The sequence below is a fragment of the Psammomys obesus genome, unplaced genomic scaffold (assembly GCF_907164565.1).
Source record: "Psammomys obesus unplaced genomic scaffold, mPsaObe1.curated_primary_1811, whole genome shotgun sequence".
Lineage (NCBI taxonomy): Eukaryota > Metazoa > Chordata > Mammalia > Rodentia > Muridae > Psammomys > Psammomys obesus.
The window spans coordinates 3835032-3845662 of record NW_026592636.1 but is presented as its reverse complement, the minus strand read 5'-3'; the positions used below and the strand labels follow the sequence as shown (position 1 = coordinate 3845662).

General features: G+C 41.6%; 1 protein-coding gene across 4 annotated transcripts in view; it reads left to right on the top strand.

Moving 5' to 3' along the window:
• Nucleotides 1-10631, top strand: part of Kdm2a (lysine demethylase 2A) — an 85413-nt gene that overhangs the window by 57020 nt on the left and 17762 nt on the right. For all 4 annotated transcript variants that reach the window (XM_055614542.1, XM_055614543.1, XM_055614540.1 and 1 more), the window contains one exon: nucleotides 334-728. In XM_055614542.1, coding sequence (XP_055470517.1) covers nucleotides 334-728 — 395 coding nt within the window. The remainder of the gene's footprint in view (nucleotides 1-333; nucleotides 729-10631) is intronic.

The following is a 10631-nucleotide window of genomic DNA, read 5'->3' as shown; positions in this document are numbered from 1 at the left end:
GTCGGTCGGTCGGTCGGTCGGTCGGTCGGTCGGTCGGTCGGTCGGTCAGTCAGTCAGTCAGTTAGTTAGTTAGTTAGAAGCAGGGTATCACTCTAGCTGGCCTGAAATTCACAATGTAGACCAGGCTAGCCTGGAACTCACAGAGAGTCTCCAGCCTGTCCTTACCAATGTGTTGGGAATAAAGGCACACACCACTCCACCCAACTACTACAGGGTTATTTCTGTTTCTAACTATGGTCTTCAACATTGGCTTTGTCATTTATAACCTTGCATGTATTGTGCTGTTTTTCTTAATGATCAATTAACTAACTGATACTTCCTTTGCCTTGGTAGATATGGAACTAAGTGAGTTGGAGTCTGGAACTGGTGATGAGGAAGGGGTGGACAAAGAAGCCCGACGCTTGAACAGTAAGCGGTCTGTGCTTACCAGCCCCGTTGCTAATGGCGTCAACCTGGATTATGATGGACTTGGCAAAGCCTGCCGAAGTCTTCCAAGTTTGAAGAAAACTTTGTCTGGAGACTCACCCTCAGACTCTAGTCGAGGATCCCACAATGGCCAAGTTTGGGATCCCCAGTGTAGCCCTAGAAAGGATAGGCAAGTGCATCTGACCCACTTTGAACTTGAAGGTCTTCGCTGTCTTGTAGATAAGTTAGAGTCACTGCCACTGCACAAGAAGTGTGTCCCCACAGGGATAGAAGACGAAGATGCTCTAATTGCTGATGTAAAGGTAAGCAGCTGTTGACTTGTCTAGGAGAGTCAAGTTTCTGAACTTGGAGGAAAAAAGTATAGGGATTAAGGATGCTTCAGCAGGGAAGTTAATATGTGCCTGTGTCAGTACTGTTCCGTGTTTCAATTTCTAGAGTGACAGTCACTATTTTGAAAATGGAAACATTTTTATATTCAGTGTAGACTTAGTGCTAAAATCTTGATGACGCTTACCACCAAAATAGAAAATATGGGACAAGTGAGATGGCTCAGTGAGTAGATCTGATGACCTGAGTATAATCCCTGGAAATGGTACAGCTGGTAAAATCTCCTGGTTGAATTACCACCAAGGCCTATATTTAAAAATAGCAACAACAAAGTAATACAGGGGTGCCCATCTGTAATGCCAACATTACTGTGGTGAAATGGGAGACAGATGTTGGAGAACTGGCCCACAGCTGATTCTCTCCTTCCCAACCATACGCTCTGTGGTTCCCTTCCTACCCCAAATAGCCCCCTCTTTCTTTTTTCATGTCACATAATATTTCTTCGTTACCCTGTATTTTTTCCTCTTCTCTTTTCCTTCCCTCCCATGGATTCCTTTCTACCCCATCCTCTCCCACACAAATATAGATTGCACATAATATTCTGCACTTCCATTCAATAATGGTTGTATGAAACTTTATTGTATAATTATGTGCCACATCTTTTTTTTTTTTTTTTAACTTATTTTATCATTATTTATTTATTTTTGGTTTTTTTGAGACAGGGTTTCTCTGTGTAGTAAGAGCCCTAGCTCTCCTGGACTTGCATTGTAGACCAGGCTGGCCTTGAACCACAGAGATCAGTGTGTGCCACCACTGCCCAGCTGCCATATTTTTATTCTTCATTTATCTGTTGTAGGCATCTAAGCTGGTTCCATTTCTTAGCTATTGTGAATAGTTCAGCAATAAAAATGTATATCCAAATATCTGTGTCATGTTGACTTGTAGTCTTTCAGGTGTACACTCTGGTATATCTGGATAACAGAGTACCTCTACTTGTAGTTTTTTGAGGAACTACCATACGACTTCCACAACACCTGTACCAGTAGTTTACATTCCCACCAGCAATGTATAAGAATTTTTTTCCACTGGTTTTTACTAGCACTTATTGTCATTGGTTATCTTTGTCTTATTTTCTTCCTCTATATTTAATTGAACGGGGCACATATGTGGCAGTGAGATGGGGATTGAACTCAGGCCCTTAGGCTTGAATAGCAAGCACTCTACTGCAACCAGCTCCAGTCATTGGTTTCCTCTATAACTATTCAGCCGGGTTATAGCAGCTTTAATATACTTTGTATTGATGACTAAGTACACTTTTTCAGATATTTGTTGAGCAATTGTATATTTTTTGTTTTTGTTTTTTGAGATACTGGATCTTTCTTATATGTAGTCCTGGCTGTCTTAGAACTTGCTATGTAGACCAGGCAACCCTCGTACTCACAGAGAGCCCCTTGCTTCTGCCTTCCAATTTACTGGGATTAAAAACAAGAACCACCACATCTATTTAGTTTGTTGTTATTTTGGTTTGAACTGTCTAGTCAGTTCTTTTACCCCTTCATTTATGAATTATGAGATTTGTTCTTTCGGCGTTTAATTTTTACTGCTCTTGATACTTATATTCTCTGTATTAATCCTCTGTTTGTGTAGCTTTTCCATTTTGTAAGCTGCCTTTTTGCTCTAGATACTTCCTTCCTTGAGGGGTGGGGTTGGGCTTTAGATTTTTGAGACAGGGTTTCTCTGTAACTTTGACTGTCCTGGAACTCACTCTGTAGACCAGGCTAGCCTTGAACTCAGTGATCTGCCTCTGCCTCCTGAGTTCTGGGATTAAAAGTGTGTGCCACCACTGCCCTGCTAGAAGCTTTTTAATTTCTCATAAAATCTCATTTGTTCATCTGGGGATTATTTCCTTTGCTATTTGAGTTCTCTTCAAAAAGTTTTGGCTTGTTTTTTTTTTTTTTTTTATTTTATATTTTGGAGGGGGGGTCATTGTTTAGGCTTTTATTTGTTTGGATGGTTTTGAGACAGGGTTTCTCTGTATATATAGCCCTGGCTGTCCTGGAACTCACTCTGTAGACCAGACTGGCCTATAACTCATAAAGATCCACCTGCCTCTGCCTCTGCCTCTGCCTCTGCCTCTGCCTCTGCCTCTGCCTCTGCCTCTGCCTCTGCCTCTGCCGGAATTAAAGGCATGTGCTACCATCACCTGGCTTTGTTTTATTTTTTTTAATACATAATTTGTATTTGTTTGTGGGTATGTGCACAGAGCATAAGCCCTTGAAAAAGCCAGAGGTGTCAGATGTTTATCAGATGCCTGATACAGGTACTGGGAATTAAACTCTGGTCTTCTGGAAGAGTGGTGTATGCTTTTAAAACACTGAGCCATCTCCAGGTCTTTGTTTTTTGAAACAGGGTCTTTTTTAATTTTAATTTTTATTCATTGGTGTTTTGCCTGCTTTACACATTCATATCTGTGTGAAGGTGTCAGATCTTGGAATTACAGATAGTTGTGAGCTGCCATGTGGGTCCCAGAAATTGAACCTAGGTCCTCTGGAAGAGCATTCAGTGCTCAAAACCGCCGAGCCATCTCTCCACTCTTGAGGACAGTCTTTCTGTGTTGCCCTGGCTGTCCTTGAACTCACTAATACTCTCCTGCCTCTTGAGTGCTTATGTTTGTAAAGATATGTGCTACCATATATGGATTTTCTTTTTAATTTTAGCCAATTGGTAGTGGCTTACACCTTTAATTCCAACACTTGGGAGGCAGAGGCAGTCTGATATCTGTGAGTTCAAGGCCAGTCTGGTCTACAGAGTGATTTCCAGGACAGCCAAGGCTACACAGAGAAACCATTTCTCAAAAAGCCAAAATAAAATAAAATTTTATTATGCGTATGCATGCATGAGTGCCTTTTGAAGCCAGAGTAAAGTGTTAGATCCCTGGAATTGCAGTTCCAAGTGTTTCTGAGCCATGTCCAATGTGCTTGACAACCAGGCCTTTTCTGTCCTGGACCTACTTTTGTAGACTAGACTGACCTCAAACTCAGTGATCCACTTACCTCTGCCTCCCTGAGTGTGGGGATGCACCACTCCCAGCCATACAACAGCTTCTTTTTATTGCAGCTATTCCATCACATGTGTATGTGGAAAATAATAAATTTTGACGTTTGAGACTTGTTTAACTGGGTAATTGTCTTTAGAAATTTTATTAAAGAAATGATTCATAAGATTATCTCAACATTATTTTGGTCTATGCATTTCTAGTTCATAAAAATGAATATAATTTCAGTTCTAAGATAATGTCTGTAGATCTTAATTTTACGAAATCCCATTGTAGAGAGCTATTTTATATTACACTATTCTCTTGTTCAAGGTCAAAGTTCCTTGTAAAAATATGCAAACTCGCTTAAGTAAGCAATTTAAAGTAGCTAAAAAAACAAAAACAAAAAACCAGTTTGGTTTTGTTTTTATGCAGAGCCTTGTTTGGTGGGGGCCCAGGCTGACCTCCAATTAGGACTCTTCCTACTTGAGCCTCCCAGATACTAGGATCACAAGTGTGTACCAGCTGCCATGCCTGGCCTCGGTATGAAGATTAAAGGAAACAGTGGTTCAGTAGTATACCAGGGGAGAATGTAGAAAATAAAAGGAGGCAGCAAGAAGGCAGGTGAATGAGTTAAGGGGAGGCATCCAAAGATCTCCAACCATGTGAAAAGCGCAAAGAGCTTCTTTACTGTTTATCAAGGATCACTAGGAAATAATAGCTGTCAACACTGGCTAAGACATTTTGGCACAGGTAAACATGAGGAACTTAGTGATCTATGACTGAGATGACTGAATAGACTGGCAGTGTTTGAATTCTACTTTCAGGACTGTCTCTTGTTTACCTCAAAAGATGTAGAAAATGCAGCCTCTCTAGAGCTGAGCATGGCATGCTTGTTGCTCACCTATAACAGCTACTCAAGAGATAGAGGCAAAAGGATCAGTTGAGCCTAGGAGTTTCAGGTCAGCCTGAGCAATAAAAGTAAGAAGAAACTAGTTAAAGCCAGTGTCAGAGAATAGCTGTGTTCCATCATCTTTGTGTAGTGAGGATTTTACCAAATTCAGAGCTTAAACTTAAGAATTTGAGCATCAAGCCAGACACAGTGGCACATGCCTGTAATCCCAGCACTCAGGAGGTAGAGAGAGGTGGATCTCTGTGAATTTGAGGCCAGCCTGGTCTACAAAGTGACTCCAGGATAGTCAAGGATACACCGAGAAACCCTGTCTCAAAGTAAAAGAATCTGGGTATCACCTAAAAAAAGGCATTGAACCTGGTCAGTTTTTGTGAGTTTAAGACCAGCTTAGTCTACATAGCAGCATTTTAGTCCAGCTAGCACAACATACTAAGACTGTGTGCCCCCCCCCCCTTTTTTTCAAAGCATAAGGGGCTGGAGTGGTGGCTCAGCAGTTAAGAGCACTTCACACTTTGCCACTCCTGTAGGAGAATCCCAGTGTGGTTGTTAGCACTGTGTTGATTGACTCACTCCAATTTTCTCTAACTCTATTAGGTCTGGTGTCCTCTTCTAGCCTGGACTCTGTACTGCTCGTGCATGTGCCCCTACATATAAAATAAAAATAATGTCATTGGTTTTGTTTTGTTTTCCCTTCTATTTAAGGCCAGGTGGTGGCTCATGCCTATAAATACAAAGCACTCCGAGAGCTAAAACAAGGCTGAGTTTGAGACCAGCCCGGGTTATGGAGTGAGACCTTTTCTCAAAAAAAAAAAAAAAAAAAAAAAAATAGGTTGAATATGTGTCAACGCACTGCACAGATGGGGACTTTGGGACCCTGGAGAACTTAGTGCTGTGTGCTGGTGCCACATTTCAGTTGGGGAACAAAAAGAAGCAGTTTACCCTTTCTCCAGAAAAGAATCATATATTGTTATAATTTATCTGCTTCTCAGAAAGAGTGAGTAGGACAGATGAAAGGAAAAATGATGAGGTGAGATAGCCATAATTACATATTTCCTTGAAGAAAAGTTTATTACTATGATAAAGGGCTTTGGACATTCTATAAAATGTTAAGTTTCACAGTGTTAAAGAAAGAATCATAGAATATAGAATTTAAAGAGTATTGACTTACTGGTAAAGTGAATCAGCATGAATAAGACTGAAAAACATGTGAGTAACCTCGACTGCTTGAGAAAATGTAATAAAGATAGAAAGCAGCTCTCCTACTGTAAGATTCTTAGTTTCTAAAGTAGAAGAGTTGCAGCTTAATATATATTGAATAAAAGGGCAGAATATGAAACAGTGTGTATAGTATAGCTCCATTCATAGAAATAGCTCATTTACAAAGGGTTCTTGAGAGGTAGATCCTAAGTTGCTGTAATCAGGACACCCTAACAGTGATGACAGTCAACTGGAAGATTTCAGTTGGACTTTATTGCTTTCTTTATATCTGTTTTGGTTTTTGTTGTTGTTGTTGTTGTTGTTGTGTGTGTGGTTGGTTTGTTTGTTTTTTGCTGATGAATTCCCAATGTATACACACATACAAAAGAAGCTTTTTGATCAGCTGGACAGTCATATGTGTTTTCATATCAGCACCAAAAAATTTAAATCTTATTGTTAGTAATTAAAAAGTAACATTGTAGCTAGTCACAAATCTATTACATTTATTCTGTTGTAGGTCTAGGCCTCTAGTCCTAGTAGAGTCCACTTGTAGAGTGGGCAGTAAAGGAGGCTAAGAAGTATATACACTGTGCATTTGGTATGCACAGGCCCGAAAACACACTCTGAGGGAAGGTGGGAGAGTCTATTCTAAGTAAGGAGGAGGCACCCTTCTTCTCATTCTCATCATCTAAAACTGTCCTGGTAGATTAAACAAATTAATTACAACAGCATTCTGTACATGCTAACAGATTGCATTTTATAAATTTGTGATGCAATAGATTTATGCTACTCTGATTTAAGATTTTAACATTTTATCTCTTATCTAAAAATTAATACTATGTTCCACCCCAGGAATTTGATAGTACTGAAGCAGAGTTGTAGTGGCAAATAACCTTTAAAATAGTAGTTATCTGATGCTGGAGAGGTGGCTCTGTCAGTGGCTAAGAACACTGGCTGCTCTTTCAGAGAACCCAGATTCAAGTACCAGCACCCATAAGGCAATTCATAACCATTTATAACTCCAGTTGCAGGAAATCCAATGCCGGCTTCTATCTACTTTAGTTACCAGGCATGCACGTAGTATGTATACATACAGGGAAGACATACATACACAAAGTAAAAGTAAACAAACAGCATGCAATAAAATTTCATTTGCAGTTATCACTAACAAGATATGTATGTATGTATGTATGTATGTATGTATGTATGTATGTATGTATGTAGTGTGTGTATGAAACCCAGAGTACAATCCTCAGGTATTGTCCCTCAGATGTCCCCCACTTTGAAAAAATTTTGTTAGTCTCCTAAGGGAAGTACATGCTTACTATAGTACAGAGGATAACTTTATAGAATAGGTTCTTTCCTTGCACATTTACGTTGATTCCAGGGATCAAAATCAGGTTGTCATTCTTTCTCAGTACCCACTGACTTTTCTTCTGACCCCAGTGTTTTAAAGATTTTTAGGAGGCTGTGTTTGGTTTTGGTTGGTTGGTTTTGGTTTTTGAGACAAGAGTTTCTCTATGCAGTCCTAGCTGTCCTGGAACTCACTTTATAGAAAAGGATGTTCTCGAACTCACAAAAATCTGCCTGTCTCTGCCTTCCAAGTACTGGGATTAAAGATGTGGAACAACTGCCCAGCTAAAGTTTTGTTTTGTTTTTGAGTATGTGTATGTGTGTGGATATGTACGTGGGAGTGCAGATGCCCTTTGAAGCCAGAGGCATCAGAGAGATCCTCTGGAGCTGGAGTAAGCCACGCAGCAAGGGTGCTAGAAACTGAATTTGAGTCCTCATACTTGGCAAGGCAAGCACTTACACCCCGGCCCCTAGTATTTTAAAAGATTATCTTATTATTTATTTTGTTTGTTGTTTGTTGAGACAGAGTCTTAACCACATAGCCTTGGCTGTCCTGGGACTTGGCTATCATAAAGATTCACTGCTTCCTGAATGCTGAGATCAAAATTGTGCACCCCATCCATGCTTGTCTCCTTTTTATTTTCACTTACGCTTGTGTCTTTGTGTATGTATGTCTCAACTGTATGTCTGAGGGTGCCCTCAAAGGCCAGAAGAGGGCACCAGATTTTCTGGAGCTGGAGTTACAGGTACTTGTGAGCCTGCTAATGTGGGTTCTGAAGGGCAACAGGTGCTCTCAACTGCTGAGACGTTTCTCCACTGATAATTGTTCCTAACTGAATAATAAGTCCAATAAGGTTGTGTTTTAAAGTATTAGATTCGATCATGTTTTCTGTGTTGTAAAAGGTAATGTTCTTCCTCCTTGGCTTTGTTGTTTTGTTTTTCCCTGTGTAGCCCTGGCTGTCCGGGAACTCACTCTGTAGACCACGCTGGCCTTAAACTCTTGCCTCTCCCTCCCAAGCACTGAGATTAAAGATGTGCACTACAACTGCCAGGGTCCTCGTTGGCTTTTTGAGACAGGGTCTCCCTGTGCAGCCTAGAGCAATTCTGAAGTTACATCCTCTTGCCTCAGCTCCCTAATGCTGACATTACAGGTGGATACCATCACCTGTTTGCTCATTCTTTGTTGGCCATCTTTTTATTGTTAATTACAGGAGAGGGCAAAATTAGACCTGATTAATATGTAATTTGAAACCTTACTTCTAGAGTTTCATAGTGGCATGTCTGTTTTCCAAGAAACTTCATTGTTACAAAACTTTTCATATGAAATACACTTATCAAGTGTATTTCACTTATCATATGAATACACTTGATCTTTAAGTCTTTAAAGTGGAAGTGCAAAGGAGAAGTGTAAGGTCTGGATGACCATGTAAGTATTTCCTGGAAGAACTCAATCAAGAACACAGAAGTAACTTTTTCATTCTGTAAGCTACAGTGAAAATAAGTACATACCACATGTAAAGCTACTGGTGAAGCCCAGGAGGATCACTTGAGCCCCCAGGGGATAGAGCTAAGCCTGAGCAGGCAACACCGGAAGGGAAACTGGCAAAAAGTCTGTTCACAAACACAGCCCTTGACAACAGCCCAGATCCCAGAAAGATTATGAGGTCATTAAATCTATTCCAGAAACTCATGGTTATAGTGCTTACTGACAGACCTGACAACCTCCATTGAGGGACCCACATAATAAAAGTTGTCCTCTGACCTTTATATGCATACAAATAAATAAATGTAATTTAAAAAGGATAATGAGAGTTAGAGGTTTATGTCAAAGTAGCACCTGCAGTTATATCAGAAGGATGTAGAAAACACAAACTCTGCCTTTTCCTGCTCTTGTGTGAATCTTTCCTTTTTGCTGTAGACCAATGAGAAAATAAGAACAAATGTTGAGCTTCATTAACCCTGGCTCAGCAACCTCTAAACAGTAGAGAAGGCGTCATTGAACTGTCAGTGGAATGAAGGGCTGTTTGCTTCATAGGGAATATCAATAAGAAGGTAGCCATTCCTATAATTCCAGCATTTGGAGAGCTGAGGCTTTAGGATTGTGAATGAGGTAGGCAAAACTGAGTTAGAGGCAGAAATTTGGGTGTGGTATCTGGAAGGTGAGGGATTCTGATTGGCAGCGGAAACTGCTGCAGCTTGGGGAGAAAGCCTGTTCCCTGACTCCCTGTACTTTGTATAGAATCAAGAGGATAAAGTGTACTGTCCTTAAGTTGCACCTGAGTAGTTTGTTTTGTTCACAACGGAAGTGCTTAAAGTTGGCTGCATAAAGTGTTCTAGTTTGCTGGTGGTTCCTTGTCAGAACCAGAAGTGGCTATGTACTGTACATATAGTTGATAACAGCCATATTTTCTCAGTGTTGCCTGTAATTATGGTATTTCTGAAGTTGTTGAACAAATACTGGATGGTGGGAAGGAGCTGTTTGAGTGTGGACAGGTGTCAGGTAGACAGGTGATTCAGGAAGAGCTGGGGAATTGTGTAAGCTACTGCAGCTTCCTACTCAGAGGCAGAGATGGGATCCCAGAGAGGAGAGTTACCTGTGTACCATCAGTAAGAGAGCTCCAGTTAAAACAGGAAGTGACCCTGAATGGAGTGGTGCGGGGCTACTGTAAGGACAGATGTGGTCTAGGGTATGAAGGCATAGCCTGTGGATTGGGTTAAAGCCTTCCCTTCCACTAGCGCCTCCTGAAGTCTGCTACAGAGCCCTCTGGAGGTGGCCCTGGGTTCTCCGGTTGCAGTGTTGGGAGGGAAGGATCTGGGGCCTGGGATGGCCAAGCTCCCTCCCCGACTGTGCTTCCTCCAATCACGAGGAGGCGAGCGGCTGCCAAACACACCCCCTCCGGGTTCTGCAGCAGAACGGCCAGGCCCTCTGCCTGGCTGGCTCACTCGAGCTGAGCTCCCCCTCCTGCCATCTTCCGTTGCAAAGCATTTCTGGGAGCTGCATGTGGGTGACGCAGCAGCATTGTTCGCAGGCACAGGAAGCCGCGGCTGAGCTGAAGGGCTTTAGAAGGAGCTCAGAGTGCTCCACGCTGCTCTGAGTAGCCTGAAGGGTTACAGTGGGACTGCCCTGCTTTTACATGCTCTGGGGAGATTCGGGATTTTCACGTAAATCAGGATTTTCCTAGAAGCAGAAAAGCTAACTCCTTCCGCACAACTTCAGCACAGAAAACAAAACAAAGGCGCTGGGGAAACTTCACCCAAGAGCCTCTGCAGCTCCAGAGCAACAAACAAGAAATGCAAGGTCAGGCGGTCGGTTGGCAGGCCCTTTCTGGTTTTGGGTATGTGTAACTGTAGAGACTTTGTCTCTTAGAAGAGGCAGAACTG